The sequence below is a fragment of the Lissotriton helveticus genome, chromosome 8 (genome assembly GCF_964261635.1).
Source record: "Lissotriton helveticus chromosome 8, aLisHel1.1, whole genome shotgun sequence".
Lineage (NCBI taxonomy): Eukaryota > Metazoa > Chordata > Amphibia > Caudata > Salamandridae > Lissotriton > Lissotriton helveticus.
Genome location: NC_136069.1, coordinates 1,603,996,470 through 1,604,013,369, shown reverse-complemented (window position 1 = coordinate 1,604,013,369; position 16,900 = coordinate 1,603,996,470). Strand labels below are relative to the sequence as shown.

The following is a 16,900-nucleotide window of genomic DNA, read 5'->3' as shown; positions in this document are numbered from 1 at the left end:
GTAGCGCTAACTCGATCCGAAGGTTTTGGAGCGCTTCACATGAGCACTAGTTACATTACATAAGGACACATTCATTTGTTTTTTTAGGCATGGGCCGATTAAGTGATTTGCTCTGAATCGCAAGATGAGCCGGGTTCCCAAATCCTGTTCCCCAGTCGGCAGCTCTGGCTGTTACACCACATCCTCTCCTCAGAGGAGAGGGCTGCATGCCACCACCCAACCCCCTGCGCTGATCTAAGGCATATCGCCTTAAAATAAATAAAAACAAAAGCGTAATGAAGCAGTCAACGCTGGCTACACCATATTGCCTTGTTTTTATTCAAGTCATGTTGCACAGCAGTCCATACTGCTGTGCAGCATCTTAAAAAAAGATTGCCAATAGTTCTTGCATAGGCGAAACCTATTGGTTTTGCCAGTGCTTGTTCGGATTGCTTAATTTTTAAGTTAAGACCCAGACTGTGAGTGAGAGATCTCAGACAATGTGGGATAATAAACCGGGGCTGAAGCAAATGTTTAATATTGTGCCGATTCAGAGGTGTGTGTAACCCTCGCCCTGGATTATACCCGCATTTACCAGAGCAGAGCTACCACTGAGCATGGAAAGAAGGAGAAAGAAGGAAGGGATGAGAAGGTCTGATTCTACGTGGAAAAAAAAAAGAGGGTCGTTCAGAAAACTAAAGGTTTGTGAACCAAGTCAAAACATAATTTGGAAAAAGCAACAGAAAATATCAATGAACTAGACAGGAGTTAAGGAGGAAGGGAGGCGAAAAGTGTCAGAACAAGGCAAGTAGAGTTACGGTAAGGGGACTACGGGAGAACGACCCGAGGCCGCCACCATTAGGAAAACAAAATAGAATGTGATAAGAGAGTGGAGGAGGGAGGCCGAAGCAAAAAAACAAAAATAAAAACGGAGACCAATAGAGAAAGGGGGCCTAGAATGGAGCATGCCCTTAAGGAGGAGGAAAAAACTAATCCTGTGAAGAAATTAGCATTCACCAGGTTCGATTATTCTTGAGGATGCCAAAACTGTTGCTGTGCATTTTGGAGAGAACAACAATATTTTTTTTATGATTCAGAGCACTTTTGAGATGGACAACAGTCCATCAGTGTGACAGCGTGAGCACTTCATAAGAGACGGAGTGATACACCAAGCAGCCAATAGGATGAAGTAAGAGAGCAACAGCGCTCTGGGTACAGCCAACGCCCACTCTGTGTATTTTAAATAACTGGTAATATTATGTAACAGAAAGCTGGGCTGTCAGGCCAGACCGAAAAACAGAGCCAAGCGAGGAGCAGAGTCTAGCCAGTGACAGGATGGTAACAGGCACTGAGAAGACAGACAGAGATTAAGAAAGAATTAAAACTTGGCACAAAAGGAGGGCAGTGCGAGAAAGACATCAGGAGTAAACCACTTGCTACAGACATAATGGAATATTTATTGTTGAAGTGCCAGACAGACACTCAAAATAAACAACAACAAAGAATGGCAAAAAATACATCAAAATAAAAAAGCAAGTTAGCTGAAAGGCAAAATATCTGAGCGTGCAAGGACAGAGAGGAAAGCTGCCAGGCAAGGCAAAAATTCCAATGAAAACACTACTTGTACATCAGGTTGTATCGCTTCCGGGCGCAATATGTATTTCCTACGAACTGGAAGAGGAAACAAACAGACACTGAAAAAACGTCAGCAAGCATATTATCAGGCCAATGATTGTACGTAAACAGTTCTTGCCGCGATTTGCATTTTCATTCAGGTGTACCTCTAGGAGGTGTATTCACATGTAGAACTTCCATCTATGATGCACAGATGTTCTTAGTACACGTAACACGAATACCCAGTTTATCGCTATATACGTATGATATAGGTGAGCACCCCAAGTGCATCATGTGCATACTGTTTACGATTTGTGCCTAAACGAAGCTCAGCAGGGTAGATGGCTTGGGATCCTTTGATTTAAAAGATACCTTCCTGACCCCTGGAGCAAAAGAGAAATCAGCTTTCTCACCCCCAGATGGGCCTCATCAGTACACGGTTGTTGCACTGGGTTTGATCAAAGTTGGCTTGTGGTCCTGTAACTTTATTTCAATGAAGTTATATTCTTTAAAATACTTCTTGGCCTGGTGGAATCCTCAACACAACAACGGTGATGCCCTTTGGACTAAAGAATGCCCCTGCCACCTTCCCATGGTTGGTGAACAAAGTCTTTGCTGGGCTGGAGTCTTTTATTGAAGCAAATCGTGATGATATTGGTCAGGCAGGTGTATTGTCCTCCGCTGGATAAGACCGGGGATATGAACAAAGGAAGCGTGGGGAAGGAAGGGTAAACTGATACACCACCAAAGGTTGCAGATACTGGCATTGTTTCAAAATGGAAGGCAAACCACTACCATGGCCAATATGAAAGTGTCCTACACAGACTAACAATTTGCCCAAAATACTTTGCGAACTACTCAGTTATACAAGAAAAACATTCAGGCATGAAAATAGTGTACATGTGATGAAATGTCTTGATTCAAGAGTATAACTGGTCATTACTTATATGTATGTATGTATGTATGTATAAACCATTTTATAGCGCGCTCCATTACTGGTGAGTATCCTGGCGCGGTGTGGGAAAGACAAAGAACAGAAATCAGCCAAAGAACGCTCTAGATAGTACTCGAAAAAAGATGTGCTTTTAAATTTTTCTTAAACAAGGCCACAGTGTGCATAGTGCATACTTATAAAGTGCTCTTATGCTCCAGAGAATCTAGGCGCTGGAAGAACTAGACTTTCACTAAGTGTGTACAAGAATGGGTGGCTGGACTTATTGACGAGCAGTCTATTGTACCCCTGCCTGCCCGGTAAAGGGCAGATGGGCTTTGTGGCCATATATTTAAATGACTGCGGCTACCTGGCGACTATGTGCCTCCTAGGAGAGAGGTGGCCCTGGGTGGGAATCCCCAACGAGACAGCGTGGACTGAGGCCACTGGTGCAGGTAAGCAGCTGACAGACCTGAAGCGCCTCAAAGCTAAACACTGGTGAGAGGGGGGCCTGGTGTGTCTGCTAGAGACAGAGCCTGGTCTGAAACACCTAATGGAGGACCTGTGCCCGACCAGCAAGGTGAAGCATTCTTTCTGGGGGTGGATTCGTTGAAGTCGAACCTGCCTCACATTCAACAAGAATACCTAGATATAAAAGGTTCTTCAACCCCTGTCCAGTATCTGAAATGAGGAATGAATGAACTGTAGCCGGGTCTGGTGGGTCAGCGGACTTATGTATCCACTGCAGGGGCCTGTGTTCGATCTCATGGTCACAGGTTCAAATCCCGGTGGGTCCACTCAGCCTTTCATCCATCTGAGGTCAACAAAATGAGTACCATCTGTTATTCAGCGCCAAGATATCCCATTTGGGGTGAACATGCGCTTTACAACTACACGTTATGTTAGGAATTGACAAATGTAGTAAACACAACTGCTTCGAAAACGCTAGGTAAACTGCAGGTGACAAAACGCCACCTCCTTCAATGTTTAATGACATGCCATAAATATATGAACCTGCATGTGATGCAATTTATGAACAAATACAAATTACAACTTATTTACGTTTACTGCCGTGCACCAACACTGCGCTTTTTCCATTAGAGATTGTTCAATTTTCCCAAAGACGACAGCAGGGTGGATGACACATATGTGGATAATACTGAAAATTGAAGTTCCTAAGAAGGGATTGGTTCGGAAAACCAGCAAGGAAGGACACTAGGTGGTCTTAGCGGGTGATTTAGAGTTCGGTGGAGAAGGTATAGCCTCGCGACAGTAATGGTGCACCGCTGTCAACAAACTCCCGGTCCTCCTGCCCGATTTAGAAGTGGAGGGACTGCCAGGTTTACCCCGACATAGTACAACTTACTCTGTCGGCGCAAACCTTCCTCCGGCGACACATCACACCATTCGTCCAACTTAGAGTGAGCAGTCGGATGGCTTTTTTTTTGTTTTCTTTTTGACTGTCCCTCAAAGCCAGGTAAAAAAGTAAATTTCTTTATACAGTGATCGTCTAGAACCTTCTTCCAAGTTTTGGGTTGGCCCCAGGAGAGAGATCATTAAAGTTAGCAGCGGTTTCCTACTGCTGGGGGCCACACTGGCTCACTTGCAGACGTCCTTCAAATGAACACTGCGGCTCTGACCAGCCACCGGGGCCTGTGTGAAGTGGCAGGGTCAGTCACGGAATCTGCCCCCTGCCTCCATCAACCCACGTACACCTGTAAAGTGAAGGGGTCGAGCAGATGCAAGGTGCTGCAATGCAGGTCACCCAACAGCCTCGAGAGGAAGTGGAGCCTCTGTGGTGGTCTTCAAGTAAAGATTCATACAACTCGACTCCAGCTCCCTGGGACAACTTTATATATTTAGTTTTTTATAGCAAAGGCTCCAAGGTGCTCTGAAGGGATGGGACAGTTCTGCTTGCAGTGCTTAGTCTCAGCCGGTGGCTGCACGGTGGCCCACCGGAAATCATTTTTGGGAACCGGAACTTATTTTAAACCAATAGACTTGAATGCAGAACAAGAGATAGAAAGGCAAGAGATGAAAAGGAGAAGGAAGACAAAGATGGAAAACAGAAGCAAAGGGAGAAAGCAGGGATGAAAAAGAACCAGTGATAATGAGGTAAAGGGGCATGGGGAAAGGAAGGTGTTTGAAAGATCTATGGGGTGGAACCAAGACTAGACAGCCTTAGAATTCAACAACCTTCAGCAGAACAGGCGACAGGTTTCTGAGGAAAACTCTGGCACTTATTGTTTTACAAAACAAGCACTGTCTGCATGGTACAAATAAAGGGAAAACGTGCTCCACTTTAGTTCGCACTGAAACAAGTAATCCGTGTACAGCCTCTGCCATGTTTATAAAGCAGAAATGTACTTCCGGTTTCAAAAGCAACCAGGGATATCCGCTTGTTTCCTTTTATGTTGTGACTGGAAGAAGGGACGCCCTTCCAATCTCTTCTGTACATGTGAAGAGACCCCCAGGCATATCCCGCCTAAAGCGCCTAGAAACGCCTGCAGGGAGTACATCAAGTACCAGCCCTGCCGCGCGCACTCGATTATCAAGGCGCTACTGGCAGCATTCCCTCTGGTTAAGTCTTTAAAATAGAAGGAGTCCACCCTAAACACATTATTTCTGAGACGGGTCAACGGCTGTGTGCTAAATGTGGTATTTTATTGCAGAGTACTTTGAGTGAGGTGCAGACTGCAGCACAGCAGAGTGTGCCTGGAAACAAACTTAACGGACTAGTTCGGATTTTACGGACACTGACGCCATACCGAGGACTACCTATAACGATGTTTATCAGATGAACAGAGGTGCGTGTTTAAAGTACACCTTGGCGTTTAGCAAAAGGTCAAAGGTTAGATCAGACAACGGAGTAGAATGTGCACATGGAACCCTTGTTGTTAGGAGTAATGCTATTGGAGCAATATGGGATGTGTAATAGAATCTAAATTTCTGATTTATGCTGGGAAATCTATAAATAAAGGTTAAAAAAATTAAAGAGCTGTGATGAGCCCTGTCTAGGAGGGGGTGACGCCCCATTAACAGCGGCTCAAGAGCTGCACATGGGCACATAAGAGGAGGCAGCAGGGCTTGTCCTGGAGTTTGCATGTATGTGAAGTCACAGAAAGGGACGCCCACCATGGCATCACCCCACATGCAAGCGGCCGCCACATGACCATTAGCTGTGAGACATGAGGGGCAGGTCCACGCTGCCCAGCCACAGCTGCACCCCGGAAGCAAACTTGAGGCCAGGGAAGGAATACTGGGTTCAATGCTTGGCTGCCTGGCAAAGATAGCTGGGTTTGGTTTTTTTAACGACGGGAGAATGACGCGGCTTGTCCAGAATCACGAGTAGGGGCCGGGATTCAAACCGGAGTCCCCACTTCCAAACTTAACAATTCAAGCAATTCGACCACACCAAGACGTCTTTGTATTTAGCAAAGAAGGTGAAAACCATGGGTGGGGTGCAGGGCTCTGCTCCCCTCCTTACTGATGTCATTCTTCTTAGGTGACATTCTGAACTACGGCAAAGGGAACTAAATGGGGCGGAAGGTTCAGGTGCCACTAAATGTGACTTTCCTTTTACTAAAGTAATACACCTCCATTTTCAGACTGATTTAAGAACTCAATAAAGGGCCCTTAACTGTGGAGCCCAGAAAAAAATCAAAGCTCACATTCTGATGTCAAACAAACCCGACCAGGCCGCACTGCCTGCAGGTAAACAGGCTGGGACTCCTGGCAGGATTGGAAAACCCTTCACAGACTGGTTCCTACGGGGTAGAGGCTAGGCATGGGGAAGGCCCAAGACTTTGTTTTCACCAGGGGGTGAACTTCTGTTTCGAAGCCTATTCAAACAAGCATTGGCAATGGGTCGGGCTTTAACCGCATGCGCGCTAGCGGTTTTCGCGCTGCGTTTTTAAAAAAGCCGCTTTACATGACGAGCTCAGCTCGTCATCAGCGTGCGAGCGGCGTAACTCATGACGAACTGAGCTCGTCATGAGCGCCGAAGTGGTTATAAGAATGTTGCATTGTAATGTGGAACATTACAAGTAATTAGCATGGGACTAAAGATGCATGTGTGTGGAAGCAAATAATGGAGAATAATACTGATTAACGTTAAAAGGTCAAGTGACAGTTTCACTTTCAGGCCAGACCTAAACATCCACGTACGTTAATGACTGTCCTTCTCCAATCTGTGCTGCTGCCTGGGAAAAACACCACAAATTATCTTACACTTAGCATTACAATGTCTTACAGGTGCACCCGAAAGTTCAAGCGCGGGCAGCTGGAAAAACAAAGAGATCACAGCTGCGTATGGGCAAGCACTTTTTTAGCAGAAGCACATACACTCTGCCCAATCAACACATGTACTCCTGCTCCCAACATGTGGGCGGAGACAAAGCCCCTCTTTAGTGATCCTCACATAATTGTCTGGCCAGACCTGCGCTGTCAATATCTCGTTAGATTCTGTTATTTCGGGGGTGAGGGGTGGCTCCCCCATTGCGACGCTTCTGTGCATTTGCATGCTCTGTATGGGAATGTGAACAAGAAAATGACTTGCCCTTAAATGGGAACCAAGTGATTTCAGTCTGGCTCTGAAGAATTATAAACTTCCACAGTCCTGGTTTCTAATAGTGGGGAGTTTGATGTTCTGAAGCTCATGTTCCTAGGATACTGCCTCCAGTTTATACCTTTTTGTAGTATGGTCATACCACTGGGTGAAATGGATCTCAGGATCCTGTGCAGCGCACCAAGATGGCAGAATTTTCCTAAAGGGGATATATCAGGTAGTTCACCTTCGGAGTGTGACTGATTTGGTAGTCCACCACGCCTCCCTGCATATACAATTTATGAGTCTGGTCTGGTGACATATGGGCAGAGGGCAAGGGGTTAGCATTTCCCCTTCCTGGGGGAAGCCGTGGTCACATGCAGAGGCCTTTAAAGTCTCCTGCCTTGATATTCTGATTACTTACCTATCCTGCTTGGAGGAGATGACACCACCTTCGGCCAGAGCAGGCATTTTTCCTGCTCCCAAAGAGGGTAGGCTCTCACCTGCAGGAGGTCAGAAACATGTCTGTGGTGGCAGGCTGGTCGACACCAGTCAGCCAGAATACTAGAGGCTGGTAGGTTTTCAGGGGGCACCTTTAAAACGTCCTCTGGGTGCAAGTATTAATAAATCCACAACTAGAATAAGAGTGGGTTTCTTAATACAAGGTATTTGATACACCATAGATTTCAGTGAAGCCATAATGTAGCTGGGGACTTGTTTTTACCAGTGCCCCGCACATGCAATTAAAATGGCTTTCCTGTTTACTTGTGACATCTAAGAACTGACTTGGACATCACAGGGGCATGTTTGCTCATGCAGATATGCCCACACATGTAGTGTAGCGCACCCTCCCTTAGGGTTGTAAGGCCTGCTCAAGGTGTTGCTTACCTGTACTGCATGCAGTGTCTGTAGGCATGGCGCACGGGGATGTGTCCGTTTACCTACGCAACACTAGTTGTTTGGGAACAGCATGCACTACAAATTCAAATCCTTTAACACGCTCAATGCATTTCGAAATTGAAAGATCACTTCTTCTGGGGCAAATAGACATGCCAACATATCAAAGTACCCTAGAAACTCTCCAAACTTACAAATCTTTCTTGCAGACATAGGGATTTGGGGATAAGTTAACTATTCTATACATTACCGCATTCGATCTACAGAAGTGAACGTAACTTGCAGTGTAGAAAGCAAGATTGTGGTAGCAACCATAATATGAAAGAAGAAATGTGGGATCATTAAAGTTTTGAACTGTCAAACCTCAACATGAGGCTTCTTTTTGTACTCCTCATGCGAATGCTTCCAACCTCCATTCACCAACAGTTCCCGCCGCCCAACACCAAAGGTGGGCAACCTCGGAGCCCTGATAAGCCTGTGAGAATACCGGTACAGAGGTCCACCAACCAACGCCCCAAACCAACTACGTTAAGGCTGAAAATATTTTTATTTTTTTTTAAAAACACAGCCCACATTGTCTTCAGCACAACTACGTATCTCTCTCAAACAGTGCCCTGAATGAAATGCACATTACCAACAACCACACAACCCATGTTTTCTTTAGTCTAACCGAGACCAACACCATCACCAAGAAGTGTTAGCACTCCTAACTGCTTGGAGCATCCCCTTGGTTGACAGCAGCCTACATTGTCCACAAAGTCCTCCAAGGTCAGAGGTGTGGTGATCTCAGCAAATCAACTGGCCAGGCGCCAAAGAGCGGCCATCTTTAACCTGCCTGACATTCATGCAGATAAGTTCAAAAGCTTCAATCAGGACTTGAGCCACCAAAAAGCCAAGCTCCTCTAAAACCACCTCCCCTCCACCTCAAGTACGACGCCAATTTTTGTGAAGTTTTAACACAGGCTGAAAACATATCCTTCTAGTGAACCTAAATAATTTGAAGCTGCAGAGACCACCTTAAACGTCGACTTTCTCTGTGCTCACTGCGGAGACTGCTTCATAATCCTCCAGAACGAACCATTAAATCCGAGAAGGACCAACACAGTCTGTCCGTCTACTGAGGCTCACAAAACAAGAATTACTGATTTGAGAAAAAACAACAGTTATTAAACCACCAAGTAGCCATTTAGTTTGTATGCAGTGCTTAATAAATGGGCAGCTTAAGTACAAATATTAGTAGGTGGGTCATCTCAGGTTCAAAACTGACGTCCCACTCAAGACAGCAGCTATTCTAAAGCTGAAAGGCCATCATCAGAGAGAACTGCTGAAGTTTCGGGGGGTGTTCATTCATTTGCCACACCCTCCTCGCACTTAGGTACACATCTAAATAAACACCTTCACAGATACCAACGACGAAGGGTTGCCGGAGAACTCAAGAACGGAGAGAAAGTGGCGCTATATGAATGAATGCACTGGAATTTAAATAACGCTATCCTAACTCCAACTGGGAAACAGTAGCTCTTTTGCCTCAGAGAAGGAATAAAGTGGACAGCTTTTCCTATAAAATGTAAGGCAGTGAATTACTAATAAGTATGCCCCTGCTGAAGAGATCCAAGGGTGAGGGAGGAGACCCAGGTTACAACCCTCCTCTCCCGCTCAATCACACGGTGCACTTTAACAAACAGACCCAGGGGTAGTAGCTGCCCTGAGGTTCCATGAGTGGGCTGCACCGGCCCTGAACCTCCATGCCTCTTGTGAGGATACTCAAGTCTAACCTTTGTGGATGACTCCACCACACGGCTTTGTAAAAGTCCATGGCCGCAACAAAAAGAGGCATAGGAAGGTGTAAAGTAGCATAGCCCTCCACTCCTGAATAAGGTCTATTCCAGCCCTCGCATCAGTACCCACAGTGGAGAAAGAGCACGGAGGCCACTGGTGCCATGCTTCAACCCTCTGCCAAGTAGGAGTGTCAACGCCAGTACAAGTGGTCCTACTCAACCAACAGTTGCCACTGCGTACAACTCACAGCAGAGCGCAACCAATCACCCCCACATCGTACAGAGCTTGGGCGCCATTGATACCCATGCAACGACTTACCATCTCTCCGCAGCCTGGGTGGTGGCTGTGAGGTTTCACAGGCTGCTAGAAAGATAAAGCAGACTGCAAAGACCACTCCATTCACACTTCAGCTTCATATGGTCAATAGCAGTAAACAAATCTATTTGCTCAATAAATGACTACAAAAGCATAGAATAAAACATTGATATCGCCCAATCGTAAAAACAATCTTAAAATTAGCATATCATGAGAAGACAAAAAGCCATGCCCATTAGTATAAACAACTGAGTACTATGTAGCAAACCACCCCAATGCCATCCATATAACAAAAGCCTAATTTAGTGCCCGTTATGTTAGATGGAAATATGTTATGGATACATCATCGCAAGCAGGCAGTCTATAGACTTCCTGGTATATAGTTAATGTTAACAAAACTATTTATACAACTAGACAAAATATCTAAAATTAGCCTAGTTATAAGGCATATTTACTTCTTAATCTTCGAGCAGAAGAAGTATAATTAATAACTGAGAAACACACTGATGGGGAGTCTAAACGCTGTAATAAGTACAACTCTGTGTGTACTAAAATTCCTATGTCGTAAGACAAGGCGTAGGAAATGAAATCTTAATGTGCAAAACAGTGTGCAAAAGAGCATAAAAAGCGTTGTAGATTGGAGAAAGACTGTCACAGGAGAGGGAGGCAAGCAAAGAGCCTGTCAGTGGGAATGCTACTAAGAAGCGGGCCGTACTTAACCTCAAAAGTACCAGATAGAACATATGCTCAGGATTCACTATGCAAGATAAGTACGTTTCCGTTCCTGCAGTAGTTGAGACATGCTCTCGGTTCCTCGATATGTGCCAGTCAAGGGACTTTACTATTCTGGCATTCTCCCTGTCTGCAGAGAACTTTTGCTTCAGCGCCTCCTTAGAATGGAAGCAAATGCAACTTGGAGAATAAAAATGGTAATTTAAATAAGGTAGAATGGAACACCCTCTACCGATATCTAGAGGGTTGCTCCATCCATATTTATTTGTTCAAACCCTGCATGAGGAGCCAAACATTGTATACGTCTTGGTAAGTATCTCATAGTAAAATGCATATTTAGTGAGCTTCCTACACAGTGGGAATGTACATGAATAAGAACAATACAGTGTGTCAGCCACAAAAGCATTACAATCTGGTACCAGGTGTTGAATAGTGAGATTGCGCCCTTGGAACAGTTTCTGATAAATATCTAACTTTTTCAGAGTTGCCAACTGCTGCAGACTGTTCAACTATTTGCCTACCTTTCAAGCCAGAATTAGGATCAAGAGCATGTTCACCATCACTGCAGAGCCAGCCAAGAACTCAATTAAAACCTACTTTATCGAGAAGCGTCAATCTGCTGCAAAGCAACAATATTGTCACAGCAAAATGGCACAAAAACACACCAACTAGCGTCTGAATACCCTCACGAGTGACAAGAAGCGCTCTACAACCTACAGATGGATTGGTCAATTGACAGTCATCTGACAAATCCCTCGGCATGGATCTTTTAGAGCACCAAATTACAATCACCAAATTTAACCAGGCCACAAAGCGCCCTGCACCAATCTCACTTAAGCCACCAGCCAGCCATTCGCCAGGCACGACACGTTCTGTAGTAAGGTCATTGGCAACTTACAAACAGGCCCAAAATATTGATAATTCTAAAAGCACTAGTAGAAAGGAGTGAGGAGGAAACCCCATTTCCCAGCACTATCCATTGCAGGGCATGGCACTTCTCGACTGTCTGGGGAGCCAAGGCTCTAATGAAATAAGGGGCATTGGTGCACGTCAAGATGATTAAACACTTACACAAATGTGTCTGTTAAATATAAAAGCCATCATTAGCGCGAGATGTTTGGCCTTTCGCAGCAAAAATAATAATGCACTTCACAGCTCTGTTAGCAGGAAATAGGGCAGGCTTTTAAAGATGTGGCATCCCCATGCCTGGCTGTCAAGAGCCTAATTCGTCAACCCTCTCTCCAGAGCGTAGGCGTTCCTCGCCCTTCTACACACTCCTTACTAACAACAACTTCACAAATATATTATCACAACTTGTTAAAAGAAGAATTTGATCAATTCTGCACTGTTCGTCAGAAGAAGACGGGTCAGTTCTGAAGGAATGTTAATACATTCCTTCCAAGACGCAGCCCAAACTAGTTTGACTGGTACCCTGGCTGCAGGCCTATGTTCAGGCACATGCCTCTGCCTTCCCTCCACCACAAAGTACCCCGGTACTATTCTCTCCCCAAGTCCCAGGACCTTGCTTACCAGCGATGCCAGAATCCTCGCTCTCCGGTGACCCGGGGGGCTTCTCGCCTTGACCCTGATGAAGGAGGGACAGGCAAAGGACCCAGACTGCCACTCTGGAGCACAACTCCATTTTGTGTGATGACAAGGAACGGCTCCTGTATCCTCCTGGCCTGTATCAATCCTCTCTCAGCATCTGTAGCAACTAGATGTGTTCCAAGCACTTCCCTGGATACTCCCCGAGCACCTTTACGTTCAGATACTGTGCAGGATGATAAACCAGTTATATCCCGGGACTGGAGCTATTTTAAATCCACAATTGAAAGGCATCCAACAAGGCGGGCCAATGATGCTGCAACGTTGTTCTGGCCTTTAATAGCTCACCTACGTGTGCATATAATGCGAAAAAATAGGACACCAAAAAAATGGGAGCACTTTCATCTACTCCTGAGATGCAGTCCGCTCGACCATGATTGTGTTAGATAATTCCAAAGATGACGAAGCAAAATCCGGTCTTTCCGAGAGACTGGAGAGGCTTAAACCCCAAAATATTGTTAGAAAGGCAATTCTCAATGTTCAGCCTCCTTTAACGTCCTCAAAAGCAACCACGGTGATATAATTAATAAGAAGCACGATGTTAAAACAGGAGTACGTTCTGTAGAAGCAAAAATACCTAATGGTGAGTCAAGCTTTTAAAAATATTGAATATGTGTTGGATATTGTGGAAACCCTGTCCACCTCTATGGATTCGGAAATAACACTTTTTACATTCAGTGCCTCTGTTGCATACCAGCTTAGTTGGCACTTGGTTCTGCAACCAGCCTGGTCCAGGCCAAACTCCGGCAGAGCAAACTTTATTACTTCCCTCTGCAAATAGGAGTGCGCATTCCTACCCGGGTCAGTCCCAGGGCAGGGGAAGGTTGCATCGTTTGCAGAGCCCCAGGACAGGCTCCTCTCTCCCAGGCCTCCTGACAGGCCACAGAGCCACGTGTCAATCACAGGCCTTGGCGTGCTGGGTGACCCTGGGTTCTCCAGTGACTCCACTCTCCCACTGCTATATCTGAAGACGTCACCGGAAGCGGCCACTGGACCGGTGGGCAGTCAGTGTTATACCACGGTGTATGCTCAATGATAGTGCAGAGACCCCGGAAACTCTTACTGAAGGACAAGACGAGCTCCCATCCGTTTCTAGGCTCCCCAGGTTGTGCTCCACCAGCCGAAGTGTACTCTCCACTGGTCAGTGAGTGACCGCTCTCCTTAGGCGTCCCACAGGTCTCAGTAACACGAATGCCTCCACAGATGACTGTCTCGGACGCTCTGCTGGGAGATCCCTGGTTTAGACAATTAAGAGACAACTCCAGCCGGCACTCTCTGCCTGCTCTGGGGCCCTCCTATCCACAGGGGCTTCAGTGCACTCCAGGAACCAGCAGTGACTTCCTTCCTACCCTGGTGCACACGGCGCTTTTTAGACTTGGACAGCGGTCTCTTCTGCGCCTGGTGCGCCAGTAAATAATCTAATTCTTGGCCAGCGGTCTCTTCTTAAGGTGGGGCAGCGGTCTATTCTAGCCCGCGGCAGGCAGCAGTCTCTTCTTGCACTGGGGCCGTCTCTTCTCTCTCTCTGCAACAGTCTCTTATCATTAGCCAGCAGTCTCTTTACCCTTGGCCATGAGACTCTTGTTTGGCCCAGGTGCAGGAGTCTTTTTTAACCCTGCTGCAGGGGTCTCTTTTTTAACCCTGGTGTTGGAGTCTCTTTTTTTCACCCCGGTGCAGCAGTCTCTTTATTTATCCCGGTGCAGCAATCTCTTTTTTTACCCCGGTGCAGCAGTCTCTTTATTTATCCCGGTGCAGCAATCTCTTTTTTTACCCCGGTGCAGCAGTCTCTTTATTTACCCCGGATTTACCCCGGTGCAGCAGTCTCTTTTTGTCACCCCGGTGCAGCAGTCTCTCCTCGCCCCGGTGCAGCAGTCTCTCCTTGCCCCGGTGCAGCAGTCTCTTCCCTCCCTGAGCCTGCAGCCTCTCTCATGTAGCTCTCTTCCGGCTGCCCTGGGTCGGGTGTCCCTGGGTTGGGTGTCCCCGGGGCCGCCCTCTCTCCCAGCCCCCGGCTGTCTCTCCCCGGCTCAGGACCCGAGTCACCCCGGGCCGCCCTGGCTTCCTGTCCCCGCGGCTCTGCTCCGGCTCCAGCTGACAGGCGGCGGCGGCCTCGGGACTGCGACAGCGCAGCTCCCTCCTCCTCTCTTCCTCGTCCCTCTTCCGTCCGCGCGCTCACTGCCGCGAGCTCACCCCTCCACTGCCGCGAGCTCACCCCTCCACTACCGCACTCCGAGAGCAAGCCCCACCGCCCAGGGAAAGACGCCAGAAGCAGCTCCAGCCCACACGAAGAAATGGAAGGGCTACAAAAGAGCACTGGTAAACACCTTTCTTTTCTTCCTCTTTTATTTTTTTATTTTATTTATTTATGCGATTTTCTATAGCGCGAAATTTACCCGAAGGTGTCAGAACACTTTACATGAGCACCAGTTGAAAAACATAAGGATTTAGGATTACATAAGTTACAAAAAGGATACACACGGAAAAAAATTGCAAATGTACAAGATGTAAAGTCATACAAGGAGGAGATACACGTGGATATACTCTGAGTCACATAGGAACGGTAGATAGTATAAAGGTCTACTGCATAAACTAATGATTAGAGTTGTCTCTATATACATAGGGAAGGGATACGAATGGATATACTCTAGGAGTCACATAGAAATGGACGAGAGCCAACGGTCTACTGCATATACTAGTGATTAGAGTTATCTCTATATACATAGGGAAGGGATATGACTGGATATACTCTAAGAGTCACATAGGAATGGCAGAGAGTACAATGGTCTACATAGTAGATATCCTCAGGCAGAGTTCCCTTAAGTGGGGTCGTAGGGGGGACGTGGTCACAACACCAAGGGAGGGTGGAAGGGAATCAAGGGTAAGGAGAGAAGGCAATGCAGAAAAGGGAAGAAACATTTGAGGAACATCAAGGGGGAAACAAGGGAAAAGGGTAAAAGACGAAGGAATGGACAAGAAGACAGGCTGGGGACCAGGGAAAAAACGTCCGAGAACAGCAGCAAAATGGCGAGCAGGACAGAAGGAAAAGTGAGGGAGTCCAAGAGTCTGTGGTCCACAAATGCAGTGCCTCAAGTGTTTCCCGTACCGGGGTCTGTAATTATGGTCCGATGTGTCTTATAGGAGTGCGATACAAAAGGGGATGATGGACGGAGCGTTTGTACAAATCAAACACTCACCCCCAGTCAACTGATCTGGGTTTAATCCATCAACATTCTTTAGTTCACTCAGCCACCCCAGTTCAGACATGGCTATATGCAAATCAGTCTGACCCTGTGCCTCCTGGGAACAGTCCAGCCCGAACTGCCAAGCCATGTCTTCCCTGGACCGGAAACAAGCATCCTGGGACCGGTTTCGGATTCATAATCCTCATCAGCCAGGCTATCTTGAATCCAGTGGCCAAGTGAACAAGGGACTCACGTCTGAGCATACCCTGCCACACTTAGGGCGAACAAAGCGATACAAAAGGGGATGATGGACGGAGCGTTTGCACAAATCAAACACTCACCCCCAGTCAACTGATCTGGGTTTAATCCATCACCATTCTTTAGTTCACTCAGCCACCCCAGTTCAGACATGGCTATATGCAAATCAGTCTGACCCTGTGCCTCATGGGAACAGTCCAGCCCGAACTGCCAAGCCATGTCTTCCCTGGACCGGAAACAAGCATCCTGGGACCGGTTTCGGATTCATAATCCTCATCAGCCAGGCTATCTTGAATCCAGTGGCCAAGTGAACAAGGGACTCACGTCTGAGCATACCCTGCCACACTTAGGGCGAACAAAGCGATACAAAAGGGGATGATGGACGGAGCGTTTGCACAAATCAAACACTCACCCCCAGTCAACTGATCTGGGTTTAATCCATCACCATTCTTTAGTTCACTCAGCCACCCCAGTTCAGCCATGGCTATATGCAAATCAGTCTGACCCTGTGCCTCCTGGGAACAGTCCAGCCCGAACTGCCAAGCCATGTCTTCCCTGGACCGGAAACAAGCATCCTGGGACCGGTTTCGGATTCATAATCCTCATCAGGCAGGCTATCTTGAATCCAGAGGCCAAGTGAACAAGGGACTCACGTCTGAGCATACCCTGCCACACTTAGGGCGAACAAAGCGATACAAAAGGGGATGATGGACGGAGCGTTTGTACAAATCAAACACTCACCCCCAGTCAACTGAGCTTATAGGAGTGCCCCTGGATTCAGAGGGGGGATGCAGCATAGGACAGGATTCCCTGGCGAGGAACTGGCTGTTGAGATGGTCCGGAGTTATCACAAGGCCTTATGTCCTCCGCAGATGCCATTTTAGAGTCAGGCGGCGCCGATTTCAGAGTTTAGGCTCAGTTAGTATAAAACATTGTCCTGCATGTCTCGCCCGTTTCTGTGCCCGCGCTGCTGCACCATCCTGGTGCTGCTATGGCAGCGGTGCTCTCCAGCTCCAGGCTGGGGGTGAGAGGAGAGCTGGAGCCGGGCATGTGGTGTTTTCGCGCTAA

The 16,900-nt window shown here is 46.9% G+C and overlaps 1 protein-coding gene across 9 annotated transcripts in view; it reads right to left on the bottom strand.

Annotated features, from left to right (window-relative positions):
• STIM1 (stromal interaction molecule 1) overlaps positions 1 to 14,180 on the bottom strand; it is a 508,846-nt gene extending 494,666 nt beyond the window's left edge. For 6 of the 9 annotated variants that reach the window (XM_078658666.1, XM_078658662.1, XM_078658665.1 and 3 more), the window contains exon 1: positions 12,324 to 12,579. In XM_078658666.1, coding sequence (XP_078514792.1) covers positions 12,324 to 12,435 — 112 coding nt within the window. In that variant the 5' untranslated portion in view covers positions 12,436 to 12,579. Of the gene's footprint in view, positions 1 to 12,323 lie in introns of all 9 variants that reach the window. The other 3 variants (XM_078658667.1, XM_078658664.1, XM_078658670.1) reach the window with 2 other exon arrangements.
• Between the last annotated feature and the right edge of the window lie 2,720 nt (positions 14,181 to 16,900).